The sequence below is a fragment of the Topomyia yanbarensis genome, chromosome 3, assembly GCF_030247195.1.
Source record: "Topomyia yanbarensis strain Yona2022 chromosome 3, ASM3024719v1, whole genome shotgun sequence".
NCBI lineage: Eukaryota > Metazoa > Arthropoda > Insecta > Diptera > Culicidae > Topomyia > Topomyia yanbarensis.
Window position 1 is genome coordinate 286,651,123 of NC_080672.1, and position 27,283 is coordinate 286,678,405.

The window sequence follows — 27,283 nt, forward strand, 5'->3', positions numbered from 1 at the left end:
TTTAATTACACTAAAATTATTTTTGGTTTATTGAAAATTACCAGTTGCAAATGTTATAACAACATTACATCTACAAATATTATTAATATGTATAAAAACCGTGAGATGTCAGCATATTGAACTCCAAAAGAAACAATGAAAACTGTAAGTTACCATACTAGCTCGATGTAGAAAGTAGATTTACAAAATAAAACTGGAACAGACTATAGGTCTATAATTGGTGTATGCTGTCGAGTTATTGGCTTTTCTATTTGTCTAATTTAACAAGAATGCTGGGAAGAACTGAGCTAAACATATTGAAATTGGGCGCTTAATGGTTTGGTCTTATTAGGCAAGTCGTGTTATATAGTTTGTGCTAGACGTGTCGTGCTGAAAGTTTTTCTTAGTTGAAGATGCTCTTAACCAGACGAGGATACTAGTAATAGAGTTCAGCAAACTATCACTCCTCTTCGGGATCGATCAAAATTAGCGTGGTGCACAAAATTTTGTTTTCTATGTGTTAAGCTCAGAATTTTTTTTGTATTTCTAACAAAAATGTTTCGATAACAAACATGCAAACAAATTACATTATTTCTTTTGATATCTAGTATATCTGATTTGTAACGGTGGCAATTTCGAAATTTTGAGTTTTCTGCACAATGGCACGACTTATTTTTTGCCAGAACAAACTCTAACTAGATATGGTCGGGTTATTTGTTTTTGCTTATAATGTTTGCAAACAAGTATTAAATCGTGATGTACAACACTTCACTTCTGGATATCGCGGAGTTAGATCCGTGGCAGAGATTTGCGTAATTGGAATAGCATACAAAGCAATAGAATCCACTTATCGTCTGTGTCGTCCAAGATAGGCATTGCAGTGTGGGCATGAATGATGAACGTCCATGCATTCATCGATGCAGCATGGAATCAGGCAACATCCAAGCCAGCAACTAAAAAGATATAAAAATTAAATTTTAGTAGTTTGTTCTAGGCAACGAATCGGTAGTAAACAACTTACCCAAAAAGAGCAATCAAGAAACCGGAAACATAGGCGATCAAACCGGGCGAAGTTGTCGTTTGTGTGTTAATCTCAGCATGGCAGCTTGGGCAAATCATGTGCGTCGTTTGCGGTCCAACCGGGACGACCGTAGTAATGATGGACGGTCCTGTTGGCTGTGGAATATTGGCCGTATATGGGCTGGCCGGTGGAACTCCTCCCACTGCTTGTGCGTAGCTGGGTGGTGCCGAGAGTGGTGGCACGAAGCCATAGGCCGGTGGAGCGTCCTTGCTCATTCTGGAATTAGAAAAATTAATAAATGAATTATATTGGCATTTCGTTACAGTCATTGTAATTTATTCATGATGACATTAAAAACGTCATGTATAAGAACCCCTGATAGTTTGGGTAACGATCGTTGCAAATATCTGATTCGCAAACCACTCCTTTTGATATTCGAACTGTACTGGATTTTGTCAGGGGCAACCTACAAATTTGTAAGCATCTTCTAACATTCTGCACCTCAGTTAGCATATCAAATCATTGGTACTCAGTGCGATTTGACGGAAAATCAACTATCGTTATTTTAGAGCTCCGCAGTCGTTGCTAGATTCGAATACCTTCAATTGAGCTGAAATTTATCAATGGTTTACATTCCCCCCGTATCAAATTATGCGAAATTAGTGTCCTTCAAAAACAAAATGTTGCGAGTACAAGAAAAATACTTCGAATTTACCCCAAAAGACAGAAATATTTACAAAATAGGCCTTTTCACCTTTCTTACATAGAAAGGTTATGTGATCACTCGGAATTTCTGCTTTTTAACCGAGTCCCGGAGCGACGAGTCTCTTGTGCCAATCGACTCAGCTCGTTGAGATCGGAAAATGTCTATATGTGTGTATGTATGAATTATTGTATCAAATAAGCTCACACATTTTTCTAAGAGATGCCCCAGCAACTTTCAACAATATGATATTCAAGTGAAAGGTGTATCATCACCATTGAACGTTATTCAATTTCATTTGGACTGAAGTTCTGGTTCCAGAATTACGGGTTGAAGAGTGCGGTCACACACAAAGTTCCCATACGAACTGGTACCACCATGATGGTCAAATGATGCAATACATATTAAAAGGTATGCAAAATCACTTAAATTTACCAATCGAAGTAGCCTTGAGCACATGGGCCGCCTATGACGGTCCTTGATGCCCCTGGTGAACTTGCCAAACTCCTAAATTAATGTTCCACATATTTCTTAGTGTATTCTTTACCGATTTTTACAAACTTGATTTCAACTGAAAGAAATGAGAATCCCATTAACTGATATTGACTGTTATTGAGATAGTACGGTCACACAGGAATCTCCCATATAAACCGTTACAATCGTAATACCACAAAGGTTAAAAATCTACTGAAATGGACATCAAATTACTTCGCGTCGCAGATCTTGATCACTGATGGCCAATTAAAGATTCTTTGAAGTTATTGTCCTCTATTCACTATTCCGGAAGTTCCGCGACTCGGGAATATTCCAGAATTAAAGTCACATCGGTCCTTCTGTGTTGACTGAACCGATTTTCACAAACCAAGTATCAAACGGAAGGTATAACATGCGGTCGGTTGCACCACTGATCCAATCCTCCTTCCCCCTTCCCTTCAGAAGCCTCATTGGTCACATTGATCACCATAAAAGATTCCGGCAGTTCCGGAAAATGGCCATCACTTAAATTTCTCGAAGATGGTTCGGCCGATTTTCAACAAAATTATTCTCAAATGAAAGGGATACTATCCCCATAAACTACTATAAAATTTCGTACATAACGGTTATATGGTTCGGAAAATATACCGGACTGCATTGTCCGGTCACATATGAAATCCTCATATAAGCCGGAACAAACAATTTATTTTCAAAGGGGAGGGGAGGGGAGGTAAATGCAAAATGCCTACGTTTTCTACGGTTGAAATATTTTTCTCACTTCTGGTTCGATGCTGCTGTTGTTTGCTACTGCAGAACGACCAGCACTGTACGGCAGCATGTGTGCATAGCAGTAACAAGACAACAAATACTGCTCCTTACATATTCAATTATTTTAAGAAGCCTGCTTCTGCAGTTTGACAAATAGTTCAGAGCGCGCGGAATTCTGAACTGCGCGGAATTATGTGACTTCACGGTAAATGATGCATTCCTTTGGATATTTGGATGTTCTATCTATAAAATTTGTATAACTTCACCGTTAAATACAGGAGTGATCGTTTGTCACGTCCTCCGCTGTAACTCGACATTCTTGACATTCCTCTTCTTGAAAAACGGCTTTCACGTTCTGAAGGAACGTCTAAAGCTTAGTTCGAAAGGTTCTGAAGTCGGAAATCATCACTGTTGCCGGTGGAGGAGTTTGGTGTTTCTTCTCATTGGAATTACGTATAATGTAAGGAAATCTATTAATTTCTTCACTTTCACATTCGGATAAAACATCAAATGCATTGCTACAATCCATTAAATTTTCGGATGGAAAAATTACCATTTTTCGTTTCTTTTCCATATTTGGCACACAACCTTTCTGATCCTCACAGAACATGTTGGGCTTATTTTAATATTTTTTGAAGTAGAATACTTCTAACGTTTCAATATGGGGTCCCGTTTCAAAAATTTCAGTTGAGAAATTTTCCCAGGTTTGAAATGCGAATATCTTCCGTTCTACTGATCGAAATCGCAATATTTTTGCACCATCTGATCGGAAATTCGTGCACGTATTTCGTATTGAATTTCGGAATTAGTGCGACTACTATAAATAAACCAAAACAAGGATTTTTAGAAAATCCTTCGAAAACAGCGAGGAAAATGCGCAATTTTGCAAGCTCATCTCACGCAGAGCCGTCAAAAAGGAGCATGTAAGCGTTTCATTACATACGTGAATGTTACATATACAGGTCACGCGAGCTTGTTTTGTATCAGTGGGTGCTCGCTTACCACACGAGTAACATGCTCGTCCGGACGGTACAATGAGCGGTATCATGTTTGCGTTCCCGTACCAAGCGTCATCGCAAGGTTCTTCGTGATAAAATTTAGGGAATCACCAAATCCGCCATTCGGCGTCTGGCTCGTCGTGGTGGTGTAAAATGCATCTCCAATTTAATCTACGAATGCAGATGGTGTGCAGGAAAATGTCATCCGAGATGCCGTGACCTACACTGAACACGCCAAGCGCAAAACCGCAATGAATGTCGTCTATACTCTGAATCGGCAGGGACGCACTTTGTATGGATTTGGATGTTAAAAAGGTAGAACTCGTATCATTATAAAAAAGGCCCTTTTCAGGGCCACCAAAATCATTTCAAAGAATAAGTTTGCATTTTCTGTTACATGGACTGTTTCTTCCTGGAGAACAATTTGGGTTAAACCCTAAATTATGATTTATTTCAGTACGCAAGTTGCAAATATGGTCAGAAACAAACTGGAGTGAAGTGGAAAACATTTTTACTAGGCGCATTCAAAAAAGGTTTCAATTCTCAAACATTTTACCAAGGTGCCGTATTACATTACTCTCTTTACCCTGAGTGTTCGATAATCTCCGGATTGAAAACACAATTTCAATTTTGTTCTTTATCAAAAATATGTGGTCGACCAACGAAGGGGTTGAGCTACGAAGAACACATATTGAGGACAACACAAAAAAGGACGAGCTTACATTGTGCTGTAGTCAGGTATAAAAACTCAGCATGCTGTTGGTCACGCTCAGTTCGTTTCCAGCATCAGCATGCAGCAGTTCGTTTACAGCATCTCCCACAAAATTCAAACCGCCGTCCGTTTGATGCTGTCAGAAGAGTTGACCAAGCACGCCGTTTCAGATGGCACCAAAACTGTTACCATATACACCAGCTCCAAGTAAATTCCGAACACTGCCCAAACAAAAGGCCCTTTTCAGGGCCATCAATTTATCGACAAAGAATCGAATTGAAGTTTTGTTATTGCAAGCATCAGAAAGTGGCTTTCCAAGAGCGTTGGATGGTAAGTGAGCCACTTGTGAACAATACCGTCGCTTTCACGTAGAATGGCACAAAATCAAAAGTTATTTGTGATTTGTGACAGTTTAGTGTAATGATTCAATTTACAAAAATCTAACGTTTTCTAACGTTTCGATATAGGTGCTCCGTTTCAAAATTTTCGGCCAGAATGTTGCCTGTTTTTCTAAAAGTGAAAATCTGCTGTTGTACTGAATGAAAACCTTCGATTTTTGCGCTGATTGTAAATAGTTGTGACTAGTTGTGTAGAATGTATAATTACTGAAAATAACAGATTTTGTGAAAGCAGTGGTTGGTCCGTACAATTCGATTCCAAGCGAGCCAGACTAGTTTTCGTTGGAAGGTCCATCTCTGACAATAGAAATAAACTATTTTATTTTGAATTCAACTACAACTTCCTTGAAAACAGCACAGCTAAAGAACTTTTGGGAAAAATGCGCAAACCTAAATTTTCCACTATAATGGAAACTGCTTGTGCCCCCGCCGCACAGCATCATCAAGATTGATAGTAATTCAAGCCGGGAGGAAAGAGGTTGTAAGGCAATGGAAAACGAAAATTTCATTTATATCTTACTGGAATATAATTGGCTGGTCCTGAAAAGAACTTGTTGGTTTGTGGTTTATTTTGGGTCACAATTTAGGCCCGCTCGATTTCTAATAGCTGTGAATTTTTCGCAGGGCGACAGTTTCTGTTCGGTAGCGATGAGGCTTCTTAACGCCAACCGTGACTGGGGCACTTTTACACGGCCTTTGTTGCCAACTGCTTGCGGGGAGCCTTTCCTCCGGTGGACTTACGAGCGGTTTGTTAGGTACAGGCCATGTAGCGAAAAATGATGATCTGCTACTTCTCTGATGCTGTTAGTAGGACGACGGTCAAACGCTCGTTTTCGTGCCTTCATTTATAAAAGTTCAACAATATTTTCAAAGAATGTTGCAAATTGTCAACTTGATATAGGGTAAAGTGCCTATTTTCACCATACTAAGCGGGGTGTCTCACTAATTCATCAATTACTCGGCCTACAATCAATGGAATGCGTTAAAATTGACATCAACAGCTTTGCTTCGTTGTTAAGAACCAATATAATAACACAAATGCGCTGAAAACAGTGTAATTCTCGTGTTTGAGCGCAACGAAAACTCGAATCGAGTGCCCCTATTGTTGCGCTACCATTTGACTCAATGCGTTGAACAAAGATGGCAGACACTGCTCTAACCAACGGCTTCAAATGGGTAGGGTAATAATAGAAACATAGCTAAAATGGGCTCATCACCCTATATAAACTATGAATGTGCAAAAGACGACAAAATCGCATAGAAATTGCTTATTCCAGAGCAGAATTTACCGGTCTAAAGTGTATTCTACTTCACTCCGGTTATGTCTCTGACATTACCCACCCATCTTTTTAGGCTGGATTACTCTTGAAGAAAGTTTTAGCTTTGTAAAAGACTGATTGAATAGAAATGTAGGAAATCTTGAGAAAGACTGATTGTCGCAAAAATATAGGTAATGAAAGACTGTTTCTATTGAAGAACAATCGATTATTTCGACCAGGTCTCACGAAGGTTCAAGTCGGATTGAAGATTGTTTTGATTGTGGTAGTATATCTGTAGCAAACAGGAGGATAATGAAACTGTCGTCGTATTAACGTGCTTTTATAGTAAATCAGTCATAAATGGAATCTCCAACAGAAATTAAAGATATGTATCTGTACAACGTTTAATATATTTGTGATGGAATAACGATATATGAGACAGTAATTGACTACTGGTATTTGTGTTTTTGCTAAGCGCCGTTGCACCCTGCAGATTTTTCAAGAAGGTAATTTAAATTTAGCCAAAAATTGGTTTTTACCGATAGTCCTGAACAAATATGTTTTAACCAAAAAAGGATATGACTTGAACTTATTCTTGCACGCCTTTTAGCCAAATAGATATTCTCATTATCTCATATGCTTGGTTCGAAGCCAATACGTACGAAATTGGGTCACGATAGGCTTCAATGCATAATAGGCACATTACCCCATTTACACCGACCATCGTCTCATCTTAAACATAAACATAAATTGTTGATCAATGTAACGATGACGCTCACATCCACCTTGAAATTTGGATCAAATCGCTCTGCATATGATTCAACACAATTTAATCGCGTGGCCATCTAAAAATAGCCAACTATAACACTTTGATCGGAAGCCGAAAAGGTAGACCCGCTGTAACTAACCTACGACACTTCACTTCACGCGCAGTGCCTATAGTTACTATATTCATAGTAGGCGGAGACACTGGGCGGAGCGAATTGAACATGTCAAATGCAGGAGCTAATCGAGCATTTCGTCACGTAAGATGTTCTCTTCGGATGTATATGGAAAAGATATTGTGATTATGATGATAATTATTTTACTCTTTCTTATATTATCGTGCGTAGATAAACTAATTTTTTTTCTGTGGAACCATGAGATATTCGCGCAAGTATGACTCACAACGTCAACATTAAAACTATTAAGCTACAGCTTCAACATTTGTAAGGGATGCCAGTATTTTCTTTCTGAAATAAGAGCTGCCAGTTTTCCGGCTTTTGTGTCCGCCTAACTATGACTATAGTAACTATAGCAGTGCCATAATGCAACGATAATTATATACTTAGACATGTAGCGCTCTAATGAGTAGTGGAGCGTGGGGAATGGTGAACAATCCAGTTCATGAAAAAGGATTTTGGACAAGTTTGAGCTTTTTAGCATCTCCTTAATAGATCTGTACTGCGACAAAATTATAGTAATCTTTTAATTATTTAGAATAAAATTTATGTTTAGCATGTTCAAGCTTGTATAAACAAAATGTGTTATGAATAGATTTTGATTGAAGACCCATATATTTTAATGAATCTTTTTGTGCCGAATTGTTTTTGCGATTCATTTCAAAGCGTACCGTCATCGGGGGTTACTTTACGCTAAAAATAGAACGTTTTGTACATTACAGTGAGAACTACGATCACGCAACTTCAAATTTTAATCTCTTCTATATTTTACATATGGCAGAAGCCTCCAAAGCCAGATACAGCGACACAAACTCATTTTCGCACACCGCTATTTTACAAGTGAAAAATTAGTTTACGAAACATTTTAGTTATGTAGAAATAGTTTAGTAGACAGCATTGGGAAGATACAATAATTATCTTTGTACTACAAATGCTCATTTTTTCAAAAATAATCATAATTCTAAAGATACTCAAATATACACGCAATCTTATATTCATACAGTACACATATTTTTTCAAAAATCAAATGAAATTTCTATAATAAATATTCAATGTGGTAACTTTTGTTTGTATTTACAGTTTTCAATCGTATTGGAATGCTGACCACTAGTTTTTGTGTGTAATCAACTTAATTTTTATCCCATTCTTCTAAATAGTAGCTTCGAAGATCATTTTCATTAAAATCTGGATAGTTTTGCACTTTTTATCCAAATACTCCCATTTATTTTTCTAATCGGTTAATAAACTGGGTCCACAGTGGAGAATCCATATCATTTAAACATTTATAAATTTACTCTAAACGTTTTTTGCACGCTTTCTGCTTTAGGTTCTTCTCCTTATCGAATTTCCAATATCCACCATTTCTTAGTAAAAGTACCATTTTACGGAAGCTTTGCTTTAAAATTTATTTTAAGATATTCATATTAAAATACACATTCTGATCCATCATTCCATCAATGAAGACCAAATCTCTAGCACTTCTTGTTGACATCCCGCATAAATCTGTACCATATGCCAACTATTCAATCAAACGTTGAAAAACCATTTTCAATATGGTTCGTTCAACAATAGATTAACCATTGCCTAGTATAATATCGAACATAACCAGTGGCGTTTTTCCATGCTCGACCATACAAACAACGGGTCGTTAAGAACAGTCACCATACCAAAATGTGCTGTTTTCCATATACATTTTGAAAAGATACCATTCAAGAACCATACAGATTATGGCGGCATGCATATTTTAGGTCTAGCGATGGATAAAATATTATCTGGAGAAAAAAATCTTCAACATTTCTATTCTATCGATTGATGAAGTTTTATCTTGTTACACGCTATCTTCTGAAGAGGGCTTCGTTGACACTAAGTGAACTAACGCTTTATCCAATTGAGCTACCGCCGTAATGTTGTAAGGCGAGGATTTTCGATCATATTAATCTACAGGTTTTTGGAGCAGCGTAAACAGATGAACGCATAACAAAGACCACCAAATCAGTATAACCTCTGGCGCAAAAGTACAATGTAGTATACAAATCTTCAATATAGGATACACAGAAGGTATTGGAAATGGTTACTAAATGATTATGGTACAGTCGTGATTCGCTGGTTGGGCCACACCTCTGTCCAACTAACTAATTTGATTCGTTAGTTGGACCGACTGCCAGATGTCAATAACTCTCCAAAAGAGACGTTAGTAGTGTAATTGCATCTATTCACATCTCTAATAATTGTCAGATAGATTGTCAAAGTAAATTTGACATAGGATTTTGACATTCAGATGCTTTTTAGTTGAACAATGGTCCAACTAGCGGAGGTCCAACTAAAAAGCGGTCCAGTTAAAAAGTGTCCAACCAGCGAATCACGACTGTAGTATAATAGTTGAAATATAATGGAGAAATGTATCAGTAGTATACCCAATATGGTGAGTATTATATGAATAGTTAGGAAATGGTTCCGAAGATTTCTGGAATGGTATTTATTTATGCGGGATATAATACCCCATACATAAAGTCCCTGCGCTTAGCTGCTGTTATAACTTATAAGGCCCGTTATTTATGTGTCAATGCAAATGAATGTCCTGCTCGGAAAAATAAAAGGGAATGTTAAAAACTGCGTCCCACACATCCAATAACGCTCTTCATGATATACTTTTTCATTGAGCCTTTTGAATTATACAACATTGTTTTAATAGTTTTCTAAAAGTAGTTTCAATTGTGTTCCGGAGTGCAATGGCTTTTCCAACAGAAAAGCGAATGGTACTGTTATATTTAGTGGTCAGGTCAGTTCATCCATTTCCAATATACCGAGGACCTTTTTGTTTAGTAAGGTTTTAACCACAAGGTCATTCGCCTACACTGCAGAACCATTCCCCGCTGTTTTTTCTGCCGTTCCGCAACAAATTGCTTCAATACACATAGTTTAAATACTTCTAGAAACGATAGCGTTTTATTTGTTGGCACCATTGCAACTACACTACTCAGCTTGCAAATTATCGATTACTGTTATAGTCGAACTAATAAAAATCTGCTTTGAATTAGAATCAAATACCAAAATAAGACTAAATTTTAAACTAAATATGCAGATTGTGTAATGTAGACTTGAGTAAAGCTGACTTTTTCATGAGTTATTCGCGTTTCTCCATCAACAATAGGTTTTTCAAAAGGCCTATAAAATTTCTTGTATTTTCCTTACGACATCAAGGCGATATTGTAAATCATTTGAAAGTAACATTAAAACAACCAAAATATGATTCTACTATATAGTTTAATCATCAGACCCTATGGTTGAATAATATTCTGATTGTTTTCGTATAGCTTTCAACATCGCTTTGATGTCAAAGGTTACAGGAAGATTTATCGAACTTCGTTGTGTTGTTAAAACAAAATTTAAAATATCGCGAGAGCTGCCACATTTCAGAAATTTTTGTTATGAGCATTTCAATTTAAAATAGTATTAAGAATCATTTTCAACAAGAAAACTGTATTTCTAATTGCAAATAGTATGAATTACAAAAATATGTCAAAGGTTGTTGAAAGCTTCTCCATGATCCAATTAGTCCGAAGTTTCTTTTACGTCTGTAAAACGATAAACATTAGATTGTTGACATTTTATGATGGGGTTACGCGAATAACTTTTAAAAAGGGCATAATTACACGAATTAATTGTTTCGGTTGGAGCAAAATTTTATATATCTCGACAATAAAGGCAATGTCCCCTTCTCTCTCGATTCTACGAAAACGAGTAGCAGAAGTAGCGTCTTTCGTTTTCCTATGACAATCCGAAGTTTCAATTTCGTTTTGATGTATGCTCAGTAATTTTCGATTCTCGTTCATAAAATGAAATTAAAGCAATATACATCAAAAAAATACAACTAAACCATAGTTAAAACGAGAAATATGCACATCTATCAGGTTTCCGTCCTACAATACCATCACTAGCTCGCAAATCTGCAGAATCGAGCAGCGACAAATAAATACCATTGCTAGTGTATTTTCGTTTCCCCAGTAGTAAGTTCAATATCGAAGCTACCAGTATCATACTGAATCTCAAAGCGAAAACGAGTGTGCGGAGTGAAAAAAGACAACGCTCTGCTTCATGCATGTCCTAGGCCCTTGTCTCATTTTCGATTTCGCAAAGTGCTAATGGCATGGAGAAAAGCTTCGTTGTTTCGTCAGTTTCGCCTGATTTTGGCAAATGAAAAAAAAACATTTTCCGACTCTGGTTAGATCAACTTTTTTACCGATAATATTTCTTTTCTATTTAGATTTTTATTGACAAAATAAAAAAGTTAAAAAATAGGTCTTTCGCAACTTGAATTTTTAACATAAATTTTTGTTTTTGTGAAAGATGACACATTTTTTCAGCGTATATTTCTTTCGTACAGAAGTATTCATTCCTGTAACTCGCTCTCAGATAGTTTTGTTGTACAGAATACGGTAATCGAACAATTTGTTTTTCAAAACTGCTGCATATAAACACTTTTACGACCATTTAAAAAATTGCTTTTGGCTCAAAATAATCTTATTGACTATGGAGTTAGTATTGAGTAATCTTTGCGTGACATAATTTTTTAATGTTCCACCATACCACTTTTAAACTCGTTGTTTACGGTCAATTTTTCATTGTCGACAACACTCCCAACAGCCGGCTGTCCGGAGTTCAAGTTGTTTTCGATGAAACAATCTCAATATACGATTAGCCAGAGTTTAAACGCCTAGAAGATTTACGTATCGTACAGTCAATAAACTATTCAAACATGCACGAAAATGTAGTCTCAGTCGCATCGCTTGCTTGAAGCGAATCCTGACTAACAAAAAAACCCACTACCCAATCCGTGGTACTTATGGGAGTGTCACTGAGTCGGGGCCTTCCGTTAAGTAAGTACCACACCAACACTTTCTTTCTCATCCAAAGTTACGGTAAGGATGGTCGTGGCCCGCAATGGTGGTTCTCAGGCGAAACTCTCGCTTGGACTGGATCAATTGTTATTCCCAAACAATGCTCCTCAAGTAGTCTGGCTGGAAATGAGTCTGCAATCTACGAAGTATACCGTGCTTACGCAACGCAACACCACGCAAAATAATCTTATTGACTATGGAAAATGTTTAGTCTTCTATGCCGATGAAACATGAAAAATTCCATCACAATCTAAGGTCGGTCACGATTTTAACGATTTTCGGACGGATGTTTGTGAAATTCCTAATACAGGTATACCACGATTTAACATACATTTTCCGTTCAAAACATGTAAGTTAAATCGAATTTTATGTTAAATCGAAACATAAAAGAAATTTATGTTTTCGGCCCGATCTACCTAACAGTGACATAGAACCCATATATTCAAAACTAACCAAATAAATTTCTCTTCCAAACATAAAAAAAATATTTATCTTAACCCTCACAAACATACGCCAATTCTAACAGATATTCGTTTCCAAAAGTTTGTCGTTATTATTTAAAATTTTCTTAGAATTCAGAATAATTTATAGGAATTAATAGTGTTATTAACAGTAAAGTATTTGTTGAAAAATATTTTCATCAGTTCTAACATCAACAAATATGGATTGAATCATTTTTTTGCGTGAAGAATGCCTAGTTTTAGTAAGTTAGGGAATTTGTATTTCGATTTTGTCTCACTTGTATCATGGCAGACAAACTTGATTCAAAAGGAAAACACTATTTGAGTGCACGAACAAACGACTATTCACGAATGAAATTTCGCACTGCTGAAAAAACAACGATATCGAACAATGGTAGCGCTATACACTCAGGTTTTTTTTTACGCGGGGGATACAGACCGCGTAAATGAAAACCGCGTAAATTTCAAAATCCGCGTAAATCAAGACCACTTAAATTTAAGAATCCGTAAAAAAACCGCGTAAAAAATACCGCGCAAAAAAAACCGCGTAAAAAAAACTTGAGTGTATTTCACTATAAGCAAAAGTAAGATTAAAACATTTTGTGCACAAAGAACACAATACCTCAGTTAAAAAGTCGATGAATTTACGTCAACTTGTCAGAATCAATAAGGCCTTTTCGTTACAATTTAATGAACTATTTAAAAAAATCTGTTTAACACACATCCTTATATACAACGAGGAGGTTGAATTCAATAGAATGTTGATATAACTGTTACACACTTAATTTTTTTCTCCAGAATCTCAGCTTTTGTGCACTTTCGCCGAAATCTCAGCAGCTGATATCTCAGTCAGACTCGGAAAATATTTTTTTTTTCGAGAGTTGTCCTACTGGAGCTGTAGAGCTAGGTTCTCGGAAGGGCTCCCCGTCAGAACCACATACTACAATTTGCAGACGAGACAGGCAATGTCGCCCAAAAAAACACTGCATTAGGCCAATTGTAGCGGGCCGTGATTCTGAATGTGATATTCATTGTACGGTTCAGGTATGTGCGGGCGTAGGGACTCGCGATCGCGTGTATCATCGCGAAGGGCTCGAACATTTGTACGTTAACGTGCTCGATCGCGTGTGCGTTTGTATGTCGCGTGCGCGTTTGTATGTCGCGTGTGCTAACGTGTATGAACTTCGCGTGTATAAATTCTATTTTATAACCGTGTGCCTTTCGCATATTCGCGTGTGTTCTAGAATGATCACGCGCGGACCGTGAATCTGATACTTAATTTTTGATTTTTGGTGTACGGTTCAGATTCCAGAAGAAAGTGGGTTCTTACATATCATAAGAATTCCCATTCATGTCGCCGTAGAACGCGTGGTCTAGTGGATATGAGCTTTATTTTTTTTGATTGGTCCAACTGAATGTATGGACCTAAATTGCTAGAATGAAGGCTAAAGATTTCCGGACGTGACCGATTCATGATCGCGCGCGTTTGCGGGTTCGCGTTTGAGACCGCGTTTGTAACGTCGTAAGTACTAAAACGTTCACACAATTGCCGGAGTGTTATCAAGTTTACGCGATCTCGGGCATAGGTGTGCGTAGATGATCGCGAAGGGCTTAAGCGTTCATATGTTGACGTGTTTGTCGCGTGTGCTCGCGTGTTTGTGACTTCGCGTGTATAAATTCGATTTTGAAACCCTGCGGCCATTCATATATTCGCGGACCGTCATTCTGATCTTTAGTTTTCGGTGTACGGTGTACATTCTGACAGAGAGAGAGAGAGTTACCCCATATCACTAGAGTTTCCGGTCATGTCGCCATGGAACGTTTTGTCTAGTGGATATGGGAGTTATTTTTCAATATTATTATTTTTTTTATTAATTAACAAGGACCTAGATTGTTTGTACCGAGGATAGAGACTTCCGGACGATCCCGATTCATGATGGCGCGAGCGCGGGAGTTTGTAGGTTGACGCTTGAGATCGTGTTGGTAAGTTTATGAGTGCTGAAATTTTCACCTTATCACCGGGGTGTAATCATGTTTGCGAGTTCGTAGGTTGCTTGGAAAATCGCGAGGGGCTCTAACGTTTGTGCGCTGACGTGATTTTGTAACGTGCGTTCTTGAATGGTCTCGCGAACCGTGAGTCTGATATTAAATTTTCAGTGCGCGGTTAGAATTCTGGCAGAGAGTGGGATCGTTTATATCGATAGGGTTTCCGGTCATGTCGCCATGAGACGTGTTGTCTAATAGGTATGGGCGTATTTTCTTAATTGGTCCTGCTGAAGGCATGGACCTAGGCTTCTAGGATCAAGGACAGACTTTCGGACGTGACCGAGTCGTAATCGCGTGCACGATGGCATTTTTGTAGGTTCCCGCTGAGACCGCGTTTGAGAATGTGTGAGTGTTAAGACGTTCACTATCACCATCTTTGTTGACCCAGCTGAAGACGGGTGTAGAATGGCAGTATAGGACTCGAAAAGAAGAAATAAAAGACAATATATGAGAGACGTAATAGATTAGATAGGTACAAGATACAGCTGAAGTTATGATCATCACATGAGACATACATTAGTACTTCAAACACTACTAATACTTGAATAGCCAATCACCACACATAGCACATCCTTTCTCAATTATCTATTTGTTACTGGTTGATTGTTGGTTATGAGCTGGTAAATAGAGGAAAGGTATAGAACAGATAAAAGGCTCATATCAGCCCTCCCGGCCTCCTCGACACACCACTATCGAGGCGTATTGTAATCAACATCTTGAAGCGGGCTTCTTAAATAAATCAAATCCTCAGTAGTCATAATGTTTGGTGGATTATTAACATGAGAACTAATTAACCTCTAGGAGTAGAACTTGGTGCAAATAAAAACTAAAATAAGCGAAGGTCTATTGTGGCTTGATGATGTTTACAATACCGTCAATCCCATCAACCTGCGAGAGGGTCAGTCAGACTCGGAAAATATTGCGCTGAAAATCTGTAAACAGATGTAATTTTCTGAAATACCAGTTTGCAAATTTTCTGACAACACCTAGAAACTAGAAACCGCATAGCATTTGATGGTTGAAGCCATAAATTGATCCACTACCCTCCGGCGGCAAAAGCAGTAGTCTTCTTTTCATTGTTTGGATGCATCATCTAGATTTCTATTTAAACATGAAGATTTATTATGGTAAATAATATAACTCCTGGGGGCCTAGTACCCAGAGTCTTTAAACATCTTGAATAGCACGCAAATGCCAGTAAAATTTTTTTGAACCCTTATCGCTTCTCCATTTGTTGAGTACGCAATAATATATGCAGAATCTAATCACAACTTGTGTCGGACTAACATTCCTCTATCTACATTAAGTCATGACCGGCTCCTGGTAAGTTTGCAATGTTACTGATAAATAAACACCGTGAACTTACCAGGAGTCGTATATTGAAGGATGACTTGTGTCGTTCATCGTTATCGTCTATTGATTTTCTATGCAATTCCAGGAGGTGTCCATCCACAACGAAGTTTCTTTTCTTCAAAGCTCGAGTTGGTTGCGTTCACCACTCCACCATCGAGAGACTATCATGATTTTATTACAAATTCCCAATAGTTTCGTAATCACCGCTATGGCCCCAATACCTATTAGTGGGACTCACCGAGCGTCAATGTCTCGTCAATGCCTTATTTCTTCGATTAGTCCTATCTTTCCAGTTATCTATTTTTGGCTTATACGTAAAAACTTTCGCCTCCTCGGTACGAACTAGAGCGACTGAAGCAAACCAGATGTCGCCACTGCATACGCGCAGCATCTCGAGGCAGCGTTGCTGGACGAGCGAGAGCTCGACGTGGCCCCTCTAGAGGACTGCTGGAGAACAGTAAAAGCAGCCATCAACAACGTAGCCGAGGACATTGTCGGGTACGAGGAACGAAGACGACGGAACGATTGGTTCGACGAGGAGTGCAGAGCGATTTTGGAAGAGAAGAATGCAGCGCGAGCGGTCATGCTGCAGCATGGAACCCGACAGAATGTGGAACGATACAAACAGAAGCGGAGGCAGCAGAAACGCCTCTTCCGGGAGAAAAAAAGCCGCCTGGTAGAAGCGGAGTGCGAGGAAATGAAATTGCTGTGCCGTTCTCAAAATACACGGAAGTTCTACCAGAAGCTCAACGCATCCCGCAAAGGCTTCGTACCGCAAGCCGAAATATGTAGGGATAAGGACGGGAGCCCACTGACGGACAACTGTGAGGTAATCGAAAGGTGGAAACAGCACTTCGACGAGCACCTAAACGGCGAGGAGAATGTAGGTACAGATGACCAAGGCAACGGAGGATTTGACTACGTCAGTGCAGTTGAGGACGGGCATGAACCAACTCCCACGTTGAGGGAAGTTAAGGATGCCATCCACTAGCTCAAGAATAACAAAGCAGCTGGCAAAGATGGTATCGCAGCAGAACTCATCAAGTTGGGCCCGGAAAAGTTGTCCACTTGTCTGCACCGGTTAGTAGTCAGGATCTGGGAAATCGAACAGCTACCGGAGGAGTGCAAAAAAGGGGTGATCTGCCCCATTCACAAGAAAGGCGACCATTTGGAGTGTCAGAACTTTCGAGCGATCACCATTTTGAATGCCACCTACAAAGTGCTATCCCAGATCATCTTCCGTCGTATATCACCTAAAGTAAATGAGTTCGTGGGAAGTTATCAAGCCGGCTTCATCGAAATCCTCCAGAAATGCCGTGAATACCAGGTCCCAACGCATCACCTGTTCATCAACTTCAAGGTGGCATACGACAGTATCGACCGCGTAGAGCTATGGAAAATCATGGACGAAAACAGCTTTCCCGGGAAGCAGACTCGACTGATCAAAGCAACGATGGACGGTGTACAAAACAGCGTAAGAATTTCGGGTGAACTTTCCAGTCCATTCGAATCTCGACGGGGACTGAGACAAGGTGATGGTCTCTCGTGTCTACTATTCAACATCGCACTGGAAGGTGTGATGCGACGAGCCGGGCTCAACAGCCGGGCCAAGATCTTTACGAAATCCGGCCAATTTGTATGCTTCGCGGACGACATGGTCATTATCGCCCGAACATTTGGAACGGTGGCAGACCTGTACACCCGCCTGAAACGCGAAGCAGCGAAGGTCGGACTGGTGGTAAATGCGTCCAAAACAAAGTATATACTGGTAGGCGAAACCGAGAACGACAGGATCCGGCTAGGAAACAGCGTTACGATCGACGGGAATACCTTCGAGGTAGGGGAGGACTTTGTCTATCTAGGATACTTATTAACGGCTGACAAGAACGTGAGCCGTGAAGTCCGAAGACGCATCGTCAGTGGAACTCTGGCCTACTATGGGCTTCAGAACAAACTGCGGTCAAGAAAGATTCACCCCCGCACCAAATGCACCATGTACAAAACGCTTATAAGACCGGTGGTTCTCTACGGGCACGAGACTTGGACCATGCTCGAGGAGGACCTGCAAGCGCTAGGAGTTTTCGAGCGACGGGTGCTAAGGACGATCTTCGGCGGTGTGCAGGAGAACGGTGTGTGGCGGCGAAGGATGAACCACGAGCTCGATGCACTCTATGGCGAACCCAGTATTCAAAAGGTGGCCAAAGCTAGAAGTATACGGTGGGCAGGGCATGTTGCAAGAATGCCGGACCACAATCTTGCAAAGATGGCGTTCGCTAATGATCCGGTAGGTACAAGAAGGCGAGGAGCGCAGAGAGCACGGTGGGCGGACTAGGTGGAACGTGATTTGGCGAGTGTTGGGCGTAACCGACGTTGGAGAGCTGCAGCTACAAATCGAGTATTGTGGAGGCAAATTGTTTATTCTGTGTTATCAACTAACTAAACTGAACTAAATAAATGAATGTAAAAACAAAATTATTATCAAAAATTTACTTGTACCACGAATTTTTTTTCGTTTATTCACCTTGTTGTGCGTACCAAAATAAACATAAGAAAGTTTTTGGGTCTTGAACATAATCTAGCTTAAAAACGAAGATAAATTACGTTGCTTTAAGTATTAGCAACGATGCACATATTCCCTCACTGAAGCGGATCACACAATAACATCGATAATGAAAAAAAAAATTAAAAAAAATTTAACATGTAAATGGAGGTAAAAATTATGTTAAATCGAAGTACGTTAAATCGTGAATATGTTAAATCGAGGTATACCTGTAATCACCTAATAATTATTACAATCGAGATAACCCGTCTCGTAGATCGAGCGTTTGGAAAAGGATCGTAGCAAGCTGGGAGGGAGAAACAGACACTACGCACGAAGTGTAAATAAAAACACTTGTCACGAAGCAAGAAAACTTCCGACAGTAAAAATCGATCAAGGTGGGCGACGCTTAAATGAGCAAATTTCTTTTTGCGTGTCATTGATGCAAGCGTGTGACCGGCACATGACTTCAATCGTGTGATGGAAATAGAGCTAGGGACAGTATAAAATCAGTGAAAGTTTTTTTTCCGGGTGCTTTACATTGATTCGAAGATAAAGTCAGACGACAGATTGGTTCCAGTATTCGAGTGAAAAGGAACACATTTCGGAACGATGTGTCTCACCTTCTATTTTTGCCGTTCTTTTCCTTCATTCTACCACAATTTCCTAAAAAATTTCTTGCACTGATTATTAAAAACCGTTATTAAATTGAAGCTGAAAAATAGAAATTAATTTTATAAAAATTAAACTAACAGAATCCTTGACTAAGGAAACTCGCCTGTAGAGACACGTTTATCTGATTTGTGAAATGTCGACCACCATTGAATAAGAGAAATGTACCGGTTTATTTTTCAAATGTAAAGAAGAATCTGCAAAAAAGTCCTTATTTATTTAATGTTACATCCAAGTGTAATTTACGATTGACGGCTCCACCTCATATCTTATAGAAACATGTGACGTTATTTTCTTCCTAAGCTGTTCATTTATTGAAATTCATCTGACGACTGGTTGAAAAATATCTATTTGTCCTTTTCACTTCAAAGCATGATATTTTTTAAACAAAATGCCCGTAAATCGCTTAAGTGGTTAAGGTTCAAAAAACTATTGCCTATTCTGAAAGTACATACTGACGAAAATATCTGTGCGAAATTTCATCCAGATCGGAGCACTAGAACCACAAAGAACTGACTTGTGTAAGAAATAAAACTGTCGCTTTGAAATGACAACAGCAAGTAGCAACTTGCCACTGGCTGGCGCTTCGATCGGCCAGCAATCGCTATACGGGACTTGTGTGCGAACTTGGATACAATGGTGACTCACGCATGCGAACCTGTATGCGATGGTGATTTTCAACGTATTTTTATTTAAATGTTTACACAGGCTTTTCGGGAAAGTTTGTTCTAGCTTATATGTCTGTTCTCTGTGCTAGAACTACAGCCGTTCGAAGCGCGTTGGTTCCATCCTCGTATGTAGTTAACACAAAACTTTGAACGCAATTATCTGAGAATGGAGTTTCTTGAAAAGGACCGTTGCGGTGAACGTGACATCTCAAAAACTACTCAACCGATTTTCATAAATTTTGTTTTAAATTGTTCGTATTTACATTCTCGTGTACTTGAATGGTTCCTTTTTTATCAGAATTTATTTGATTTTTTGTAATATTTTATTTTAAATTTTGAACACCTAAAACATAAATTTTGTTATCAACACAGTTATTTTATCGCAGAATTATTTTTTTAATGCCGAAACCGTTCAAGTACACCAGAATACATTTTTTTATAATAGCTTACTTTCTTTTTCGATTTAAGTTGAGCGGTTTGTCTGGGAGAGTGTTCACCGTAAGCCGCTGCGAAAAAATGCGCTTCAGTCACAGCAGTGGCCTGTTCATATAAAGTTGTGACAAAATTATAAAAATTGGTTTATGTGGCTAAAAATCGGGTTTTTAACTAATTTTGGGTCGCTGAATCCATTTCTGATATCAGTTTTGAAATTTCATAATTCTTTTTTCGACTACTTTTATATAAACCCATTTGAAGGCGTTGGACGTTAAAGGGTTAATATACACGTTAATTACAGAAGTCAATCATATCGGATGACAGAAATGGTTGACCAACAGGTAAAAATTACTAATTTTTCAGTAGTATGATGTTCTGTAGGCAATCAATTTGTAAGAAGATTTATGAACTACAGGGCGTCTCCATACGGGTATTTTCAAAAACATAGACATAACACCTTCGGCGCAAAAATGCGTAAGATGAGGCTTTTATATGTTGGAACTACACTAATTTTTGAGTCAGATTGATAATAAGTGACCCATGGGAGACCATCTCAAAAATTGGAAGACGTATAAAGATAAATTACTGAACTGACATTAGATTTCTCAATTAATTTTTCTTGGTGTAGGACAGACGTGATATAGATGTGCAAAAGGCTCACATCTAAAGTTTAGCGTATTCATTCATCTTTCCAAAGAACTCAAAATAATCCAAACGGCCGTGTACTTCTTGAGATATCGCCATTTGAAGCTCTAAGGTACTAACAAATTTAATGAATGGAATTGAACAGAAACCCTCAGTTTTCATCCGATTGTGATAACATTTGGAGATACTTTTATTCAAACTGGGAGAAAAATAAAATAAATATTTTGAAAAGAATTACAAGACATTCATTTTTGGGGTTTTGTCACTCGTCGTGCCACTGTGCGGGGACGCGGCCATAATGCCGATAATTTTCGATATTTTTTTTCATACAACTTGTTTTTATTTTTTTTTTCGATAGTATGACTAACAAATTGTCTTTTGCTTTTCCAAATAAAATGACTCTTTTAAAAAAAATCACGAACTTAAATATATGAACTGATAGCAATTTGGGTTGTAAACAGTATCAGTTTCTACGTCTAGAAAAAACGTCATATATACTTTCAGGCTGCGGACCATTTGGCGAACTTTTTTCACTTTTGATTGAAATTTGACAGTTCCAACCACAAGAGCGACCCATTCCAAATGTTGACCAATGGATAGGTATTTGGAATTGACAGCTGTAAAAACAGCTTTAAATTATGTCACTCGCAGCTTTGGAGCTTAAATATCCACTAATGAAATAGCCGAAAAAACATTTGACATAACATGTTTTCGTTTTCATATTTGCCCTTTATTTTCTACTGAAAAATATCGACAACCTAAATAAAGTACAGAAAACTGTTTCCACCTTTCTTTTCACATCCTCCAACAACAATTATTTAACTGTCTGTCAATTTTAACCATGCTATACAACAGGGTTATTTTGCAAATAACTAATAAATAAAAATAGAATATTTTAATGAATCGGATCATCTCGAATTAACTTGCTATTTTTTTTATCGAAACTTTGTTCATATTTATTTGCATGAATCTAGGCCTACGTTGATGATTTTCATTTTTTGAGTACACCCTCAAAAGAAACTTTAAACTGGGGCATCGCCAAATCTGACGAGTAAAGTGTCACTCATTCTAAAATTGTTTAATGAGCCACAAATTTTTAAAACTCTTCACACGATTTTCGTCATTATTACTTGTCTTTACTATAGATATGAAAATAGATTTTAATTCACATGTTTTAAATACAGGGGGCGGGCATAGCGTGGTAGGTAAATCCATTGCCTGGTACGCAGCTAACCTGGGCTTCGATTCCCAACCCCGCACATAGGGTTAGAGATTTTTCCAAAAGAAATTTCTTTAACCCGAAAAGAGGCGAATGACCCTAAGATTGAAACCTATATAATAAAAATTAAAAAAAAAGATTTTAATACAAAGATGATATAAATTATTTTAAAACAAAAAATATTTTTGAATTATCAAAAAACCTGCGTCACAAAATATTTGTTTTATTCTACATTCCCATTTCTTAGATCAGAGAACATTTACAGCGTCGTCTCATTTCCATAATTACATAACGAGCATAAAATATACGTTAGGCATAGTTCATTGAGCATTTAAGCGACGATACAGAATTACGTAATTCAAACATCATAACGACTTTTTAAGATTAATAAAAATCCAAGTGAAAAAGACGCTTTTGTTGAATCCTTCCACTAGTTGTTTTTATAGTGATTATTTGCTCCTTATGTTCAAAAACTGTCGTTCTGTCTGGTAATTTGATTAATTTATTGAAATGTAAAGATTATTTGAAATATTCATATAATCTATGCGTTTTTAATATTTTACATTATATCAACATCGCAGTATTGTCTTAAAACGATGCTCGAAGCGCTTGAACGCATCCAAATTCTAATTCAACATTGAATACATAGAAATACAATATATTTGATGATGGCAGTACGGATTCCCGAAAAATTCATCTGGTTAATGTGAATAAGATTTTAAAATCACAGCAAAACTTTGACAAAATTTAACTATTTTGCCCAATCTAGACAAAAAATCAAGGAAACTTATTGTTCGTAAACATTTTCAAGCAAGAATACGATAACAATACTTTCCTTTTCTCGATGTTCACTTCTTTGTGGCTCGGAGTGACAGTTTCGTTCTGGCTGGCTATGACGTTCACATTTATTGAGTCTGTTTCTCCCTCCCAGGTAGCAAGCATTGACGGTGCACACAAATAGTTTTTGCTTCCGTCAGGAATTTTTCATTCAACGTGCTACAAGTGCGAATTACCATTTTCCGGACCGGAATTCTATTACCGATAACGCCAAAAACGTACTATGTATTTGATGTGTTGAAGCCGTTTCCGTTTCAGTGTTTTCGTGTTCCAATCGAAATTACACGGCTAGTGTGCTAACTGCACAGCGAGAATAGAAGTCTACCAATAATTTCCCGTTTGAAGCCGGACGAGTATCGGAATGGCGTGATCTTAACCCTCTGGAAGACCGGAAATCGCGTAAATGGCCCGATGGTGCCCAAAGACGATTTCGCTAGATTTTCAAAGCAGCGTGCACTCAGTGCACTAGCGCGACTGCCAGAATGTTAAAGTCATCCAAAGATACTGCCGTTCAAAAGCGCATTAAAAACAGTTTGGTTGCGCAGGATATCGGTCGAATTTGGCATGCTATCTATCGGTGAGTCCATTTCATACATATATTTGGCTAAAGTGCTAGAAAAGCTAGTTTACAGTGAGATGTATCCTACTGCTTCTTATATCATTGACGAGTTTCAGCACGGATTTGTAAAGCAACCCTCAACTACTTCAAATTTGATAACTTACTCTAGCATTTTACTTCATGCTATCGTGAGGTGCCAACAAACTGTCGCAATATATTTTGATTTTTCAAAAGTATTCCATAAAGTACCACACAATATTTCTCTTCTGAAACTTCAGATACCACGATTAACTGGACGGTTGCAATCCTACCTGCCTAGTCGTTATGCTTTCGTTAAGATTGTTTTAACACGTTCTAGTTCGTTTGATATACCAACCGGAGTCCCTCAAAAAAGTCCCTCAGGGCCACTCATTTTCGTTTTATTCATGAACGACCTCTCCACTCGAATTAAATGTGGAAAACTATTCATCGGTAATCATTAACAGATTTTTCTATCTATTACTTCTGGACTGAACTATGCTGCACTTCAAGATGACGTACTGAATATTGAACAATGGTGCCTGCTGAATGACATGCAGGAAAACGTCAATAAATGAAGAAGATTAGCTTCAGGTGATCGTTCACTATAATCCATTAAGAATAACTGCTCCAAGGCCGCTTCGACGAAAGAGGGGACTCTTTTCGCGACCTGGGAGTGTTGCTTGATAGAAAACTTAGCTTCTCGAATCACATCACCGAAACAACGGCAAAAGCTTTAGCAACACTTGGTTTCTTGAAAGGCAATACCGCTGACTTTGACGATTTCTACGAACCAAAATCTCTGTATTGCGGACTGGTCCGCTGCATTCTGGAATACGCAGTGTAAGTGTGGGCTCAACAACACGTCGTCGAAATCAATCGACTGGAACGAGTGCGATTTAGTCTAAGAGATTTGCCGTGGAATGATCCTGCACGTTTACCGCCGTATAATCATAGATGCTTGCTGGTTGAGTTACCGACGCTAGAGTTTCATCGCACTTTCTTGCAAAGAATGTTTGTATGTGACATGTTGTCTAATAGTATCGCCCTAATCCGACAATCGCTGTAGATTCAATCGTATGGCTTTTCTCGTCACTCGTGGTATCCTACCTTATTTGTTTATTATTCGTTTTTTAAGAATCCTTAAATAAAAAATGTCAAAGATTAATAAATAATTTGGTGCCTAAATTACCCGATCGCAAAAGATTCAACGAAAATTTGAGTCACATTTCTGAAAATTTTATTCAATAATTTCATCTACTTGATGAATTCTGCTTATCAGAAATATATTGTCCTCTATTTACTCTGTTTGAAATCAGTAGTAGGTCTTTATACATCATACCATAGAGCAAGCATGAGATCATAGGCAAAACTAAGAGATTCCGAAAATATGTTCATGTTGATCAACATTCGCGAAACAGATCTTGCCCCACTTCCCCTATTCAAGTACTTTCGCCACTTGATCTTAACTTTGAAACGCGCTTATTCATCGCACAGCTCATTGCTTTATCTGCTGAATAGAAGAAATAAATATAAAGTTGATAGACGACGTGCTCCGATACTGAGGAATTGCTCAGATGAGCCAACGCTTGCAAAAAAGATGCAAAACCACAAATAAATTCACATTATTATTATGAAGGAAAACAGATTTGCCAATGATCACTTCCATGCTGAATCGGTTTAGCGATTTCGCTGTAATTTGATAATTGTGGATGAGCCACGCAGATTTTGTTTGTGCAGCTAATTTGCGACTGACGGTACAGTGTGCTGATGATGAAACTTATTTTTGTGACCATGCAATACTAGTTCCACCTGCATTTACTCGAGATTTTACCGAAATTTTTGAAAATTGAATACTTCATTGACTTTATTTTTTCTGATTAGTCATATGAATCGTATTTGATAATTATTATATCAGTTCCCTGGATGTTAGAACATTTTTACGAGAATTAGATCGACACGTACTTCGTTTATCTATGCTATTTTTGTTTCAAACATTTCTACTCTAACTCTAGTAATATACACAAACTATACTTTATATAACTAAGTTAGTGCCCAGTATACGGTAGATTTAATAACACACCTGTTTTAAACACATGCTAATTGCGCAACTCTGTTGAATAAGTTACATAGACATTAGCTTTTTTATATCATGCAAATTACACACTGCTTAAAAATTATAAAATCGGAGCTTACTTAAAAAATAACGATTCGATAGATCATTGGAAAGCTCTCCAGTCTATGCTTGTCGGTTTCAATATAGATGATCACGTTTTCATTCCATTATGTGCCATAAGTTTGGATACGGAACCGAAAATGCTAAAAGAAAACAGATCCCATACCCTACAACATACGTACTTCTGAATGAAAAAACACACATCTAGAAGTAAGCAGTAACTACTTCAGCTTGCCCTTGGCTTCACAATGGCAAAGGTGATCCTAGAAAGCAGACCTACAATTTGAGTTTCTCTTCCACCCCGTTCTGATTCAAAACAAAATTTCAAATCAGGTATGCATGGTACGTGGGCAGGTAGGTAGGTACCTAGATAAGCCAGAAAAACTTATCAGTCTCAGCTTTCAAAAGCGGCACTATTTGCTTTCACAGCATCGGTGAATAGGATACTGTAAACACCAGCAGATCCAAAAGCAGATGTTTTTAACGTTTCGCACAATCGATGTTGATCTATCCATTCATATATTGTTGTACCATCCTACTTGTCTTGATAGCGAACTGTTCTTGTGTGGATCGCACTATACTGTTGTGTTTAGGCATTGCAGAGGCGAGCGAAAACTGAGCTTGCACATATCAGCGGTTGACGTAATTCACGTTTCGAAACGCTTTGAAAAAGCTGCTACAAAAAAATGATTCGCCTACGTAAAAACCTGCTTTTCGTTCCAGTTCTCGACTTATCACTACGCGCTGGAATCTCAGTGCTACTTCCGTCAAAATACCCTAATGAGAGGGTATTTCACAACAGCAACTAGCATTTACGTGTACTTACGTGGAATATCTATATTCTATCAGGAACCGTCCTGGTCTCAGCTGGCGTTACGAAAAGAGCACTTTGGGTGTTGGATCGCGCTTCTATTTCTTCCTTCCGAATCTCCTACGCGCTCCTCTTATCGCACAAGGTCAATCACCAATAATTTACACAATATTATTAATTTACTCCAAAAGACGATGCTAATCGGGGAGAATCGTTCCACCCAACACGAAATTGTTAGAAGCTAATATCAAAGACTAGCTTTGCTTGCTATTGAGTTGTGAGCTGTCCGTATGCGTTTGTGTATGATTTCATCTGCTTATATTTTTAGCTTCTCTGTTCTATCTTCCTTCGAAAGAAAAAAATATTCTCCACAACCAGCATACTAAAAATGTTTCCTTCCTTTTGACACTGACTGAATAATCGACTGACAAAACTCAAAATGACTGAAAAGGTTGCCAAATGTAAACAGACTAACGAACAGTCATTTGATTATGTGAAATTACTTTGTAGGCCTGTAAGGTTCATAGCCTAGCTCAGGAGAACGATATGATTTACCATAGACACACACCACGATAAAGCGATATATAATGGGCCATCCAGATGTAACGACCTTCCACTCCTACGTTACAGAAATACCCTGCAATGCCGCAAATTGATGCATATTTGTGCTCTCGGATTGCAAACGGCAATGAT

At 38.2% G+C, this 27,283-nt stretch overlaps 1 protein-coding gene across 1 annotated transcript; it reads right to left on the reverse strand.

Annotated features, from left to right (window-relative positions):
- On the reverse strand, positions 1–27,033 carry LOC131692252 (LITAF domain-containing protein). Its single transcript, XM_058979208.1, has 3 exons — positions 26,606–27,033; positions 1,001–1,276; positions 1–932 (listed from the first exon to the last, which is right to left on the reverse strand). The coding sequence occupies exons 2-3, from the start codon at positions 1,273–1,275 to the stop codon at positions 827–829; spliced, it is 381 nt and encodes a 126-aa protein (XP_058835191.1). The 5' UTR covers position 1,276; positions 26,606–27,033; the 3' UTR covers positions 1–826.
- Between the last annotated feature and the right edge of the window lie 250 nt (positions 27,034–27,283).